Genomic DNA, 17,143 nt, shown 5'->3' with positions numbered 1-17,143 from the left:
ATTGTGGAAAGAATGCCACGAGTGTGTTCGGCGGTTATATCTGCAAAAGGTGGCTACTTTGCTGAGTCAAAAATGTAAATTAAATTTTGTAAAACAAAATGATTCTATGATTTCTTTTTATCTCCAATCGTTTATTTGTTCTATGCTTAATTTCAGAGTACATTGAGACATTAAACTGCGCAAATTTCAATAAAAACTGGAAAAATTGTGGTGTTCTAAAACTTTTGACCGGTAGTGTAGATTCCAATGATCACATCCTTGAGGCTAAACATGGGCCCTGTGCACATCTCTGTGGCTATCAAACCTACAAGTTATGAAACAAGTGGCACACAAAGTGTACTCATTTTCACATTTCTTGATGTGATCGTTGATGCTCATAAACTTCAAACCCCACAGGCCTACACAAGACGACCAAAGGTCCTGGGGCTGTGGCCTGCAATCCCAGCAGGCCATGCTGCGAGTCTGGACTCGGTTAACTGCAGGGCCAAAGACCTTCACCCCGGGTCCTAATTGGCTGGTGGATGTGACCCATCTCATCAAGGGCCATGTGCGTACCGCAGAGCCAAGGACGGCACATGTGATGAGCGACAGTTTGGATGGTGACCTGGTCATCATCACCGGGGTCACACCAGGTCACACGGCTGTCCAGGTATGGATCGGCTAATTGTTGAACATACTACCATGGGTGGTTTTGCCCTACTTTACTGTGGTCGTTTTCTGTTATTCTATTAAGTGAATGGTAAACTGGGCTTCCCATCTCCCAGAATTAGTTAATGGATGTTTAAGATCCCACAGTCATCTTTACGAAGAGTAGGCGAGTTATTTCCGGCACCCTGAACAAATTAGAAATTCCTGCTCTAACCTACAGGGATGATGCTTCCAACAGCCATGAACTGCACAGAAAAAACGCAGTCACCTTGTAATTTTAACACTCACCCTGGACTATAACCGCTGTAACAATCCGAAGTATGCTGGTAATTCAGTGCCAAGGATGCTTGAGGGGCAGCTGGAGGTTATGGGTTCAAATCCAGTTAGAGATGGAAGTTTTAAGCATTTGGAATTCTAAGCTTCTGCAAGCTCCTCTCAGCAATTCCAAGTTGTGTCACCACTAGATTGGCAGCAAAAAACCCAGCTGGCTCACTAATGCCCTTCACGGTGGGGGGTAATCCTCCTGCCCTTTCTGAGTAATGCCAGTCCACACATGATTGTTTCCGATGAATACCCACAGGATGGCTGCCCAAAAATAATGTAGCATTACCAAATACAACTAGAGCGGCACTCAGTCAATAGGCCGGATTCCACTGATAGGCAGGATCTGCGTCCAGAACATTCATCCTTGTCACACAACAAAATCTAATTGGATTGTTCTTGTCGGTGTTGGAATGTCGGTGTCGGTTGTCGGATTGTTCCTTGTCCAGGAAGCCTGGTGTTGGCTTAGCGGTTAGGGTGCCGGCTTGGGATCCTAGGATCTTGGGTTCGAATCCCGGTCGATCGCTGAATTAACGCCAGGGGGGTTGACTCAGCCTGTCATCCTTCCGAGGTCGGCAAATTGAGTACCAGTTCACTGGTAATTCCCTGTTTGTCGTAAAAGGCGACAAAAAGGGTTGGCGGCAGGAAGGGCATCCGGCCGTAAAACATTGCTTCTAAAAGGGGACCAACAAAAACAACAACAACCACAGTGCCTGAAAAAGGCCAACCCCCACTTTGCGGGGGGAAATGGCCTCTAAAGGTGGTTTTTTATTATTATTCAACTTGTTAATCCTGTGCTGCATGTGCACCTGAATTGCAATGAGGTGGAGCACTGTTCATTTGTGTAATGGAAATAGCAAACGACAGATTCATAGGATGTACATGTACATCATGCATATGTGTATGTATATATATATATATATATATATATATATATATATATATATATATATATATATATATATATATATATATATATATATATATACAGACTTGGCATTTCATATGGAATATTTTTTTTGTGGGGGTGAACTTACTTTTCAAGATGACCTAGAACCAAAAGTTCATTGGAATTATGTTGAAATTATTCTAAATTTTGTTAATGTGACCTTTAAAAGAAACAAAAACCACATTTGACATTTCAAAGCAAATAAATTGATCCTTGAAAGTGATGTAAACTGATATCGAACACAATTCACGGACAGTACTGTGTTAAACTTCTGTACATTTTCCAGAAGTATCTCTTTATTTTGCACATTAGCCAAAAAAAAATTCAACAAAAACAAAAGCCAAATTATGACTGGGATTACGTACAGTAAAATTACAGTTCAGTACTTCGTGTAACCCCCAGGAGCATTCAGGAGAACACGTACACATTGACGAATGCTGTTCACGAGATTTGCCAAGGTTTGGACAGAAATCTCTTGCCATGCAGTGACAATAGTCTGCTGCAATTCACGCACAAAGGCAGGCTGCTGGTCTAAGTTGTCGATTTGACGCGTTAATTCTGCCCACAAGTTCTCTATCGGATTCATATCCGGGGACATGGCAGGCCACTCCATATGCTCTACACCATGGTCAGCAAGAAAGTGTTGGATCATGCGAGCACGATGAGGCCGTGCATTGTCATCTTGGAAGACAAAGTTTCCTCGAAACGCTGCACGAGCAAATGGAAGCAATGTTTCTTCCAGAATGGCCCTGTACTTGAACTGGTTCAGGTTTCCATTCAGAACAACCAGGTCAGTTTTGCCCCCTGCATGAAAAGCAGCCCAAACGGTCACCCCACCACCTCCAGCTTGGACTCTTGGCACTATACAATCTTTGTTGTGGGCTTCATTCACTTGTCTGCGCACTCGGACGTGGCCATCTTGACGATAGACCAGAAATCTAGACTCGTCACTGAAGGTCACGTGATTCCAGTGTCCTGGCTGCCATTGACGGTGCTCTCTGGCCCACTGCAATCGGCACTGGCTGTGTTGTCTGGTCAGGTGTGGCTTTCTCAGGGGACGCCTGGCACGATAGCCTGCTTGAACCAGTCGTTGGTTGACTAGCCTTCTGGATACAGGCACATTTGTCAGTTGCTGCCACTCAGCCCTAAGCCGATTAGCTGACTTGGTACGGCCATTGCAGACTAACCGGTGCAGCTGGCGATCATCTCTCCTTGTGGTTCTGCGTGGACGTCCTGGCCTCGGTATTGGAGTACGGACACCCCTCTGGGCATTTTGTTTCAGGATCTTTGACACCTGACCTTGAGCGATGCCATACTGCCGAGCAATAGCACGCTGTTTCATCTCAGAATTTCGTAAAGCCACCACTCCATGACAAACAGCATTATATATATAGATATATAGATATATAGATATATAGATATATATATATATATATATATATATATATATATCAATATATATATCAATATATATATATATCAATATATATATATATATATATATATATATATATATATATATATATATATATATATATATATATATATATATATATATACATATATATATATATATATATTGATATATATATATATTTATTGTTACAGAACCGGAGTACGGCACTCCCCTTAGGAGGGGGGGGGGGTTAATCCCCCCTTCTATTTTCACTGGCCGTCTCCGCTCCTGACGCTACACAGCTACCTCCGGAAAGGCAGGTGCGCAGCCCCGTTCGTACCGTGGACAGATGTTAATTGCCGAGCAGTTTTAGCAACCATAGCACGAACTATTAACAGAAACTAACCCGATCCTTGAACGTTGGCCAAAATCGCGCCACAGGTTTTCAATGGGGGAAAAGACAAAAACGACCAAATGTGAAGAAGAAGCAGAACAAAGGTAGGAAACACGAATATGATTTATTTGCTAATTACTATTTACACAATCAAAGAAACCAAGGAAGAAGGAAGAATAAGAAAATAATTACAGAAAGAGGGACGGACCAGAAGGACACAGTGCAACGCTAGCTTACCTATGGCAGTCTTACTTACAAACCCAGGACAGAGCAAACAAAGACAGACTCACACGAATGGGCAATGAAGGCAGGCACGAGTGGCTGGAAAGGAGGGAAGTTCAGCTCGGACCAGAGGACGATCGGGCCGGGAGGGAGCAGCTGCCGACTCTCCACACTCTCGTTCGTCCGGCGGCGTTGCTTCGCGGCCGCGGGTCGAACTGCCGTTAGAAACTTAACCCCACCCAGCTGCGGTGGATTCAGCGGCGGTGGACTCCTCACTCATCTGCTGTGGGGGCTTCCTTGGTCAGCTGCTCCACTGGACTGGACTCGACTGGGCTTCGGTGCACTGCCAACTCTCTCACGCATCTACCGTCTCTCTCAAAAGGCTTGCGCACGTGCTTTTATCGCGCCTGGGGCGATCAAGCTGCCGGCCTCCAGGACACGCCCATCGGTGAGCTCGCCTCGGCCTTGATTGGTCGCGAGGGCTCACCGATCCCGCCCCTAGAGGAGGCGTTGGCAAGGCCACGCCTTGTTCCTGGCGCTGGGCTGACTCCTCCCACCTTCTGCTCCGAGATGACCTCGTGCTCAATGGAGTCTTGCGGCAAAAAACACGGTCCCAAAGCAGCAGCGGCGAACGCAGTTGGAAATAGCTGACAAAAGGGGAATTGGAAAGGAATCTACCTCATTTGAATTCGGTGCAATGGAGTGTCAATTAATGGAAGACAAAGCCTTAAAGTAACACACATAATAAGGAGATAACTACTACCTCGTAGATAACCTCGATCTTGTATACAAAAAAAAAAAAATACAAAAAAAAACTGAACAAGGGAAATCTATGATTTGCTACGTGATTGTATATGGCCTAACTAAGGGACGACCTTTGACCTTTACACACAACACGGAGGGTGATATTTACACAAGCTTCATTACAACGATAATAAAAAAACCACAACACAATTCTCAAATCCACAACACTGCACCCTCCTCCTCTTAGGCACGTCCCGGGCCTATTAAACTTTTACCTTTAGTGTGGCACGTAGGTGTAGTTCCCTCTACTTTTAACCTGACCCTGAGTGTGACAGTTTTAAAACACAAATAAATATGCCCCGCTGCTGCATTGCACCCTATCTAACAGATTTACGCCCACAGCTAACCGAATTGCGGAATGGTTTTCAAACTACAACATGAACGATGGGGGAGCATTATTTACAGTTGACGCTACTTGTATTTACAAAACTAACCCAGGACCTGTGATTGTTATTTTGGGGGGGAGACAGCCTGCCCTGCATCGACGCACCATAAAGCACCAAAACGCACAAAAATTTGGAAAATTTTCGGTGCTAATTTTTCGTACATGTATACACAATCGTCGGTTAATGCGTATCAAGTATTCTGCGGCCTAGTACTCGTAGGCTTTGGCTACCGTACCGTCTCCGACCTTGTGGTCTTGTTTTTCTCTCAGCGATTCGTCGAATGCGCTGCATTTATTTTCGTTCTCTATTTCGTCCCAGTCGTTCACCCCATACCTCCTTGTTTAATATCTCTACTCAAAAAAAAAAAACCCCAAAAAAATATTTCCTTCCCAGGTCTTATTCGTTTATTTGTTGTTCTTTTTTGTTCGTTCGTTCTTCGTTCGCGATCACGCGATCACATGGTTAGAAATGTATAATCTCTCCCCTGAACAACTATTTTCTCTCATATATTATAACACCCTTTTCTTCTTTTCCTACAAAAGGATGCTTTCGTCTTGCTCACCAAATCTATTCATTCCAAAAAATATATATAATACCATCTCTTACAGTTCCTCCTTTCTACATTCCCTAAACTATCCAGAACTCCACCCCTCCTTCAGTGTCCTCAAACGTATTTTTGACTCGAAGGTCTCAAACTCATTTTGCAAAAAATGTTCGTTTCCCATGAATCGTACACTTTTCAAAATCCAATCTCACCCCTCCCCTCCAAATCCTCCCCATCACCCATCCCTTTCAAATCTCCCCCCTTGCCCCTTCCCTCCCCTCCCTCCTAAACTCCCCCCACACCCCTCCCCTCCGAGACTCTCCCTCGCTCCTCCCCTCCTAGACTCCCCTCTCACCCCTCCTCCTCAAAGCAGCCTCCCTGCTTCTTCCCCCTTCCAACTTTCACCTTCATCTCCCCCAACCTTCTGCCTCGCTCTTCCCCCTCCTCAAATAACACCTCACTGTGCCTCACCCAATCTCCATCAAACCTTTTGTCCGCCCCATTCTTCCCTTTCTCCAAGCTATTCTGAAATCTCTGAAATCTCTGACACACCTTCAACAGCTCTCCCTACCTCTTCCTCCTCTTCCACATCTTACCCTACCCCTCCCCCCCCCCCCTGTTCTGGACCCGATGCTCCCCCTTCCTCTTCATTAACGGAATGGACCTCAAACATCCGGGGCCTTCGCTCAAACTTGACATCTCTCCATACAGGTTGCTTCTGACAAACCAGATGTGATCTGCTTAACAGAAACTTTCCTCCTTCATGATGTCTCTGATGCCTTGATATCTCTCCCAGGTTACTCCCTCCTCCGGTATGATAGACCTGAGCCTCGTCCTGGAGGTGGGGTTGCTATCTTTATAAAAAACTCTCTTCCTCACTCGCCCTCCACTGCCCTCTCTCCACCTCACCCCCAGGAATACCTTTGGCTACGGCTTCCCCTTCGCTCCCACCTTTTGTTCATATGTGTGTTGTACCGTCCACCAAACAGCGATGACTCCATCTACATCTCGCTGTCTGATAATATGGACCAACTTCTATCTACCCATCCCAACTCTCTCTTCCTCATATGTGGTGATTTCAATTGTCACCATGCCAGTTGGCTGGGTGTGGGTACCTCTCTCACCAGCCATGGCTCTTCAGCAAAGGACTTCTGCGACTCACTGGGACTGACACAATCTGTCAATTTCCTGACCCGGATCTCAGTCAACGGAGCATCTTCTCTTCTGGATTTGGTTATGACAAACTTCCCTGAAAATGTCTGCTGCTCTTCTTCTGCTCCAATCGGCTCATCTGATCATGTGCTTGTCAAAGTGGACATCTCTCTGACCATTCTCAGAGAGCCTCCTCAGCGTCGACGAGTCTGGCATTTCACTCAGGCCAACTGGCACGGTCTTCAAGCAGCCATCAATCATCTGGACTGGTCTCCCATCTCTACCGCCTCTGACATCAACTCATCCTGGGAATTCTTTCAAAGTAAATTGCTCTCTCTCATGCACAGATTTATCCCATCTCGTCTTCAGTTGTCATACCCTTCCTCCCATCCATGGTACACGGAATCTTGTGGTGAGGCTGTTGCCCTGAAACAACTTGCTTTCGTCTCCTGGAAAGCAAATCCAACGGAAGGAAATCTCATTTCCTTTCACAAAGCCCGAAACAAGTGTGTGTCCACCCTCAGGAGAGCCAGGAAACAATATCTCACCGTTCTCAAGACCGAACTCTCTTATCTGTCTCCCTCTTCCAAATCCTGGTGGTGTCTGGTCAAATCTGTTTCTGGTGTTTATTCCCCCTCCATCCCCTCCCTCACCTCAAACGGCTTAACGGCTGACTCCGCACGTGAAAAAGCTGAATGCCTCAACTCTGTGTTTGCCTCTAAATCTTGTGTCCCAAACCCATCCCTCTCTGTACCCACCGTACCCAGTCGTACCCAGCTGCTCCTTGACTCTGTGTCCTTTCCTCCTGACAAGGTGGAAAAGTTTCTGTCAACCCTCGACTCTGATTCTGCAACTGGTCCTGACGGCATCAGCCCACGGGTCCTAAAATCATGTGCTTCCGCTCTTTCACTCCCTCTTTCTGTTCTCTTCACCCTCTCTTTTGCTCAAGGTCATCTGCCATCTGCTTGGAAATCAGCCAACATCACCGCTTTGCACAAAAAAGGTGCAAAAACAGATCCCAGCAACTACAGACCAATCAGCCTTCTCCCAATTATCAGCAAAGTCATGGAATCCATCATTGCTTCAGATATGAAATCTTTCCTCTTCTCCAATGGCTTGATCTCTGATCATCAATTTGGTTTCAGACCTGGTCACTCTACTCTGGACATGCTGCTTCTGCTTTCTCAACAATGGATGGAGGTCCTCAACGCCAAACAGGAAATTAGAGCCGTTCCCTTGACATTTCACGTGCCTTCGATACGGTCTGGCACCCTGCTCTGCTCACCAAACTCTCCTTCTTTGCTATCCATGGAAATCTCCACGCATGGCTGGCGGACTTCCTCTCTGGTCGTAGTCAACGTGTGGCCCTGAATGGGTTTCTCTCATTTCCTCTTCCTGTTCAGGCTGGAGTTCCCCAAGGTAGTGTTCTGGGCCCTGTGCTTTTTCTGGTCTTCATCAATGATCTCTCTGACTCTCTTGAAAATCCTCTCTATCTCTTTGCTGACGACTCTACTCTCTGTCGCTCCATTCCTCATCCCTCAGATCGGCAGTCTGCAGCCTCCTCACTCTCTGCAGACCTGGACAAAATCACGGACTGGGCAAACAAATGGAACATGTCTTTCAATCCTGATAAATCTCACACTCTTACGATGTCTCTCCGAAAAGACCGACTGGAAAACCCTCCCATCCACTTTCTGAATAATCCTCTCCAAGAAGTTCTGTCACTCAAGCTTTTGGGTCTCACTATTTGCCATGATCTTTCCTGGGAAAACCACCTTTCAAATCTGGCCTCCAAAGCCAGTCGCCGACTGGGCATCCTCCGTCGTGCGAAGTCCTTCCTTGGCACACCTGAGCTCCTCACCACATACAAGGCTTTCATCCGCAGCTCTATGGAATACTGCTCTCCCCTCTGGTCTGGTGCTCCTGCCTCACACCTAGCCCGTCTTCACGCTGTTGAAACCAAAGCGTTCAGAATCATTGGAATCTCCCGCGATGAAGCTAACTCCAAGGGCCTTTCACTCACTCACCGCAGGCAGGTTGGTGGTCTTTCCGTCTTCTACCGACTCCTCTCTGGCCTTGCCCCCCCAGCCCTCTCTGGGCTCTGTCCCCCAAATATTCCTACAGGTCGCACAAGATCTGCCTGCAACCCTCTTATGGTTAAACTGCCAAAATCAAGACTTTCTGCTCACCTTCATTCCTTCATTCCTCTTTTCTCCCGCCTCTGGAACAAACTCCCTCACTCTCTTCAATCCCACTTCACCCTCCAGGTCTTTAAAACAGCTGTTCACCACCATCTCTTATCCTCCCCCATCCAAAACCTTGATCTTTTCTACCCCCGCTAATTTCGGTCCCCTTGTGTTTTATACTTCTCCCACCCCCGCCCCCCCCCCCTTCCCACGCCTCCTGCCCCCAAGCCCTCTCCCTCCCACACTTCTCCCTGCTCTCAAATGTTGTGGTTGTGTGCTTCCCCTTCTCTCCCCATCTTGTCTTCCGCTCCCTCTTTTTGTATATTTTGTTTGTCTGGTTGATTTGTTTGTGAAATAAATGTTAGCTCTTTCACGAGCCTCGATTCAGTATACAAACAAACAAACAAAAAAAAAAAAAAAAAAAAAAAAAACATAAAGCACCAATCAGTGCACAGTCACCACAGTTCATAATAAACATAAACAAACCCCTGGTGCTGGTCTTCCTCTTCGGCTCCCTCTGCTGGCCATTGTTATTCTTCCAGTTGTCTTTTCCTCTTCTTGCTGGCGGCCTATTTGGACATAATAAAACAAGCACAGAACGTGTCCATTGTTTTTAATTATGGCCCACAGGGCCGACTAGGAGTGGTTCACCTGCATAGCATAGGTGCCATGCTACCAAGGTCCGCCAGCAAGATCTCGGGCCATCATGGCCGGTTTCAGCAGAGGGGCCATGCCCCAACCCGTGGGGTCCATGAGTGGTGCTCGGCCACAGACATGTGGTCCATAAGGTGGTGCATCGATGCAAGCAGCTGGTTGCGGGAGTTCGGGCACACAATGGCGGACTCCCGCACGCTCCCCTCGGTGCCCAGAGAGCACAGTCCTCGGGTGGGAGACAGGGGGGATAGAAGACAGGTGAGTGAGGGGTAAGGTCACAAGGGTACACATCAAACAAGGCAATGCAAGACGAGGTGCGTACGGAGAGCGAAGTGAGAAAGCTCGGCCCTACCGTACGTCCCCCTCCCTGTTACCTACTCTACCCTTGCCCTTACCCCATATGTACAAAAATCTACACATTTACAAATTCGTCGCTACCGTCACGTCTTCCCCATATCTCCCTATCCCAAATTCGTCCCCACAATCCCTCTAACCAAAATTTGCCATCACCAACTCATCATCAATCCTCATAAGGAGGGAGAGATGGAACACAACACAATGTCACACCCACGTCATGATGCGTCTCACATTCCAAACACTTGCACCAAAATAATAAAAACAAACCATGGCATGGTGTGGAGCACCGTCGTTACCTCAGGTGAGTGGATGTAGATGGTGCGAGGAGATTCTTAATCCTAACTACTTCCTAAATGACTTTAACACACTTTACACTACCCGGGGTCTTTCCCTGCCAAACCATTGGCCATCTTACTCTATGCGGTTTTAAGAACCAAATTCCCATTGACCAAACTGTGGTACTTCCTCAATTTGGTGTCTCACTCCCCCGATTCAACTCCCTGTGCCTTTGCACAATTTCAGGACTGGGTCGTGTGGCTCTCCCAGCAGGTCTACCCACCTGCACACCTCCGCCACTGTAGTTGCCTCCGAGCTTACCTGCTCCTCACCCTACCTATCTAACTGGGGAAGGCCCTCTGGCGCTCTCCCCACTAGGTGCCCTCTGGCACTGGGCTACCCGGGTCCGTCCTCCGGATCCTCGGGCCCCATCCACAACTCTAACGGCTCCCAGAGCCCACCTGCGGCCTCACCTGGCCGACATCCTCACAGTGGTGGAGTGCCCAACCAACTACACACACTAACAGGCCACACGCCCAGCCATTTCCACAACACTAATGCACCCATCCAAACACCATTCTTCCACACGCACCACAGATGCCAATATCCAACCACAATTTACCTGTACCCTCTACCTAACGCTTAAACTACCCTCCCCGGGTATTCGTGATCGGGTCCATCCTCCCCATACACACCTTCGCACCATCCACTCCACTCCACAGTTTCCATCATACTCACTCCACACCATCCATTCCATACTCCATATATTCCATACTCCATGTATTCCACACAACCATTCTCCATACACCTGTAATTTGCACACCTGTGCCATTACTCCTGGTGCTTCCTGCACCCTCCTTCCTCCCAAGCCATTTGCTCAGCACAACACACAATCACCATTACTCACTCATACATTGCTCCATACACCTTTTCAGTTGCACACCTGTGCAATCACAATTGTTCCTCACTCACTTTTCACAGTACACCTCTGAATACACCTCCAACACTCACACGGCATCATCTGATCTAACTACTCCCCTCTGAAACTCGCGCTTCCCAGTCGCCCCTTTAAACTAAGCACATCCCACGTCATTATAATCCAACTACCCTCACTATGTCCCCAACTACCTGTCCAATGTTGCAACTTAACCTTAGCGTTACCTATGGTCATTTCTAGGTCCCTATACATTTTATCCTAACCCTCCCGGGCTAGTTTTCACTGCCAAACCCCATAAAACTATAGCTCCTTTGCCCCCGCTGTGTGAGGGATGGTGGATTTGCCATCCCTCCACATCGGGCATCTTCCACTATAAATTTTGCTCTCAAATTTCAGTCAATCAAAAAATTCCAATCACAAATTCCCTATCCCTACCAAATGTCCATTAAACTTGAGCCTCGGTGCGTCATTACATTCTCAAAGCTCGGCTTCGCAAAGCCTAGCAATGAACGCGGGTGGTTTGTTGCCTGCAGTTGGATCCGTCCGGCATTCACGATTCTGGGGAGGAGGCATGCTCGGGCCGAGATTCCACGCATCATCGCGGCGCGGAACCTTGCGGTCTCCGGCCCGATGACCGAGGCTCGCCCGGTCGGAACCCCGTCCCCGCCAGGGGGCGAAGTTCCGACCCGGCTCCCCTCCCCCGGAACCGCACCGATCGCCGCTCTGACGCGGCTCCGACCATTCAGTGCGGGACCCAGCCCGAATCGTGCGCGACGCTCCGAAGCGGGGCGACGCAGCATCGATCCGTACGAAGCTTCGCATCCAACAAAGCGCGCCGCGCACCGAGTGCTCGCATCGGCTATCCGTCACCCTAAACGCTACCCCGGTCAACGTAGACGCCTTACTCGCATGCTCACACGCACATGCGACCCTTTTGACTCTCACAAAACCTGGCGTCTCGGCGTTTCCAGTGCATCCCACACACTCCGTCCATTCCACCACCGCACTCCCTGTTACACACCACACCTCTCGCGCACCCTCTTGCGCACCCTCCCTCGGTACGTACTCCGTACCTCTCATGGGGGTGCACTCTTGCATCCACCCACTCTCGCGCTCCGATGTGCCCTCCTGCACACGCGCCACAACCAACTCAGGTGTGCGTTCTCGCACACTCTCAACCATTCCAAGCGTGCATTCTCGCACCCGCTCCTCCACCAGCTCACTCTCCGTGTCACACTCACCCTCGCACGTACACTCCGTATCGCTCTCACTCTTTGTGTCACACTCCGTACACTTTATAACACACCCACTCGCCGACGCACACTTTTTCCTCACAAGCGCACCATTTCCACTCACACCACTCACAGGGGACCCTTCACCAATGCCCGGATGCTTTCTCGATCCCAAGCGCGTGAAAATTCTTTCTGCGCCAAACATCCTCCTGCTGAAAAACCTCTTAGCACCATATACAGCCCGTCTCACCTTCGGGGTTCTTCTTCCTCCCTGCACCAACACCTGCAAATCTTTATAAGGATTAAGCACGGCATCAAGGTGTGAGCACGGACTTTGCACATATTCCATTTCTCCCTTCAATTCCCGGGCTACCTCCATCGTCTTTTCAATTTCAACTACACCCATTATTTTTTCTTTACTCACCTCGACGACCGCTGGCTGTATTAAAATTCCCTCTTCTACCTCAGCGGTCGCCGGCTGCCCCATACCCCGAGTCGCGATTTCTACCCCGGTCCAGTTACCTGTGCTTTCCTCCGACTTGCTCAACCGGCGCCTCTCGACTCGCGTTACCTCATCGCGTACCCTCGCAACCTCTTCGCCCAACCTGCGGTCAACCTCCCTTTCCACCCGCTTTGCCTCATACCTGGCCTTGTCCCTCACCAGTCCCTCATTTACTTCTTTGGCCTGGGCAGTTATGTCCCTCAATGTGTCCCCCTGCAGGTTCAGGGACGCCTGCATTTGTGCCATAACTTGTTCCATAAGGGCCTGCATTTGGACCACCCCCATTGGCGCAGCGGGCGTGGCTGCCCCAACCACGTGCGCGAGGGCGCCATTTTGTGCACCTGATACCTCCTCAACCACATCCTCATTTCTCTCCTCTTCCATTCCCCCCCTGTGGTCCTGAGTTACTCCTAACCCCTCTTCTAATTCCCCCACCGGCATCCGGTTGCCTTGATCATCCATGGCACGATTTTCAAATTTGGAATGTTATAAAATAAAATTTTGGGCCACTCGTAATTTGAACGCGCTAAGCGCTTCAGGTCCGAATCCCGCTCCTGACACCAAATGTTACGGAACCGGAGTACGGCACTCCCCTTAGGGGGGGGGTTAATCCCGCCTTCCATTTTCACTGGCCGTCTCCGCTCCTGACGCTACACAGCTACCTCCGGAAAGGCAGGTGCGCAGCCCCGTTCGTACCGCGGACAGATGTTAATTGCCGAGCGGTTTTAGCAACCGCGGTACGAACTATTAACAGAAACTAACCCGATCCTTGAACGTTGGCCAAAATCGCGCCACAGGTTTTCAATGGGGGAAAAGACAAAAACGACCAAATGTGAAGAAGAAGCAGAACAAAGGTAGGAAATACGAATATGATTTATTTGCTAATTACTATTTACACAATCAAAGAAACCAAGGAAGAAGGAAGAATAAGAAAATAATTACAGAAAGAGGGATGGACCAGAAGGACACAGTGCAACGCTAGCTTACCTATGGCAGTCTTACTTACAAACCCAGGATAGAACAAACAAAGACAGACTCACACGAATGGGCAATGAAGGCAGGCACAAGTGGCTGGAAAGGAGGGAAGTTCAGCTCGGACCAGAGGACGATCGGGCCGGGAGGGAGCAGCCGCCGACGCCGATTTACACAAGCTTCATTACAACGATAATAAAAAAACCACAACACAATTCTCAAATCCACAACAATATATATGTGTCTCTTTCTCTTTGCTTTGGCTTGTGAAAATAATTAATAAAACCTGTTATTCCTCCGTACGTCTTCTTCTTCTTCCTCTTTACATTCGGTCGCTTTAGAGGTTTCCATATTGAATAGCTGTGGCGCGATACGGCCAACGTCTGGGTGAATCGGGTGAGTCGGGGAAAAACTGTTAGGTCGTGGTGCCTTCGCTCGGCAAACAACATCCTTAACCGCGGACGGTAACAATTGGTGTCAGAAGTGTCGGATTCGGACCTGAAGCGTTTAACGCGCTCAAAATTACAAAGTACCGAAATTGCTTTTGTTTTACAAAACCCGAATTTTGAAATCGCGCCATGGCTGGTCAAGGCGACGGGATGCCGGTGGGAGAGATAGACGGGGTAGAATCGACCCAGGACCTCGGGGAAATGTATATGGAGGAGGTGGTTGAGGAGGTTTCAGGCGCGCAAAATGGCGGCCTCGCGCACGTGGGTGTAGCGGCACCAAATTTTGCCGCGCCCGCGACCGTAGCAGCGCCACCGGTGGATTTGAACCTTTTTATGATACAAATGAAGGCCCTTATGGACAAGAATAGTGAGCAAATGGGGAACCAGATGGATGCTCAGAGTGAGCAAATGGGGGCAATGAGGGACGAAGCGAGGGCTGATAGTGAGCGATTGGAGGGCAAAATGGGGGCAATGAGGGATGAAGCGAGGGCTGATAGTGAGTGATTGGGGGGCAAAATGGGGAACCGGATGGATGCTCAGGGTGAGCAAATGGGGGGCAAAATGGGAGAAATGGGGGAACGGCTAGAAGCTAAATTTGAGGGGTTAGACAACGGAATAAAAGAGGTAAAGAATGGGTTAACGGGGGTGGAAAATAGAATGGCTGCCCAGGAGAATCAGTTAGAGGGGGTGAAAAATGGGTTGAGGGGGTTAGAAGATAGGATGGAAGACAAATTGCGGGAGATAGGGGAGCAATCCGCCCGAGAAATTAAACAAATGGGAGAGCAGATAGAGGAGGTAAAAATCGGGGTAGAAACCAAATTGGATGCTCAGAGGGATGAATTGGGACAGATGAGGGTGGCATCTACAAAAGAGAGGGAGGAGATACGACGAGGTGTAAGTGAGGAGGTCTCGGGGGTACGCGAGGAGGTAAAGCGAGGTGAAAAGCGTATGGAGAAAGAGGTGAGGAATAATATGGCTAGGTTACAAGGGGGCATAGAGGGTCTGACGAAGGGAGTAGAACAGCTGACAGTGGGACAAAAGGAACTAGTGGACCAAGTGGAAAAGAACACTGCAATAATCGGGGGATTAAAAGCGACACAAAAAGACATTAAAAATGAATTAATAGCGACACAGAAGGAATGTCAGATGGTACATGAGGGGTTGACGAAGAAGTTGGAAGAGGTGACAGAAGTAATGGAGACGAAGGACCGAGAGGTGAGGATGCACATAGAGACGGTCACGGTAGACTTAGAGGACGAACTTGAGGAGACGCACCGGGAAATAAAAGAGGTGAAGCAAAAATTAGAGGAAGTGGAAGAAGAGGTGAGTGAAATTAAGAAGAGACGGACAGAAACTAAGAGAGAAATACAGGAGGAGGTGATGGAATATGTACAAGGTCGGTGCTCAACTCATAATGATGTGCTCGCTAACCAAATAAAGAGTTTGCAGGTGGTGAAGGAGGTGCGGAGACGAGGTGCCAAGGCGAGTGGCGATATACGTGGAAATGTACATGATGTGAGGAAAGCTTCAGTCGGCTTGGGGGTTGATTTGGATCCGGGTGTTCGTGAGAGGCCGTTGGTGAAGTGTGCGACAGGTACGGTGTGCGAAAATGTCCGACTCTGGGGTGTGTGAGGAAAAAGTGCGCGCCAAGGAGTGAGTGTGCTGTCGAGAGTGAGTGAGTCGGTCGTAGCGCGTGTGCGAGGGAGCACATGGAAGCGCGTAGTGAGGAGTGTTACAGAGGATGTAACAAGAAAGTGTACACCTGTGGTGAGTGTTACGGAGGAAGTAACGGGAGAGTGTGCGCAAGAGGATGCGCGAGAAAGGTGTGTAACGGACGGTTGCATGGGGAAAGAGGGCGCTGTCAAGAGTAAGGGAGGATGCACGCCTGTGGTGAGTGTTACGGAGGAAGTAACGGGAGAGTGTACGCAAGAGTGTGCGCGAGAAAGGTCTGTAACAGACAGGTGCATGAGGAAAGAGTGCGCTGTCGAGAGTAAGGGTGAGTGTGCTGTCAAGAGTGGTGGTGAAAGTAGTGAGAGTGACACGGAGCGTGAGTTGGTTGTGACAGGTGAGAGAGGATGTACACCTGGAATGGAGGGATGCACACCTGGAATGGTAGAACGCGTATGGGAATGCACGCTGGAGTTGGTCGTGAGGCACGTGGTTGGGTGTGTGAGTGAGAGCACACCTGTGATTGTCACAGAGGAGGTGACCGAGGAGGGGGCGCGAAGAGGTGTGTTGGTGAGGTGTGCGAACGACGAGTGTGTGCAAAGGTGTTCGGTGGTCAGGTGTGTGACCAAGTCTGTGAGCGAAAGAACGAGTGCAATAACGAAGCACGCCGGGTGTACGGGCGGCGTTGGAGCATCGAGCTCAGTGAGCGTGAAAGGGGTAGCGTATGCGTGTAAGCATGCAGGTGAGGCATCGACGGTAACCGGGTTAGCGGTTAGAACGACATTTAGCCGAATCGGGCCCTCGGTGCGCGTCGGGCAGCTTCGCGTGCCGCGAGGACCAGCGGGGATCCGAACCACGGCGGGTTCGAAAGGACCGCCGTACGTGATCCACGCTGGGCCGCGTTTGGAACGGCCGCGTCCATGCTCCACTAGGCGGAGCGGGCAGCCCGATAGGAAGGGTCGTCATGGCGACCCCTTTTTGTTGAGGCGTTCCGGCAGGTCGAGATCGGGCAATTGGATGGCTCCGTGCCGAGGGGGTGCGTGGGATCTCGGCCCGGGTAAGCGTCCTTCCCTGCACCGAGTGCCGGACGCATC

At 49.3% G+C, this 17,143-nt stretch overlaps 1 protein-coding gene across 1 annotated transcript in view; it reads left to right on the top strand.

Annotated features, from left to right (window-relative positions):
* Positions 1-17,143, top strand: part of LOC137416836 (transmembrane protein 132E) — a 624,957-nt gene that overhangs the window by 479,986 nt on the left and 127,828 nt on the right. The window contains exon 8 of the mRNA XM_078768122.1: positions 397-649. Coding sequence (XP_078624248.1) covers positions 397-649 — 253 coding nt within the window. The remainder of the gene's footprint in view (positions 1-396; positions 650-17,143) is intronic.

Source organism: Myxine glutinosa, chromosome 14 (genome assembly GCF_964187855.1).
Source record: "Myxine glutinosa chromosome 14, kmMyxGlut1.1, whole genome shotgun sequence".
NCBI classification, from domain to species: Eukaryota; Metazoa; Chordata; class Myxini; order Myxiniformes; family Myxinidae; genus Myxine; species Myxine glutinosa.
This window is presented reverse-complemented; position numbering and strand designations above follow the sequence as displayed.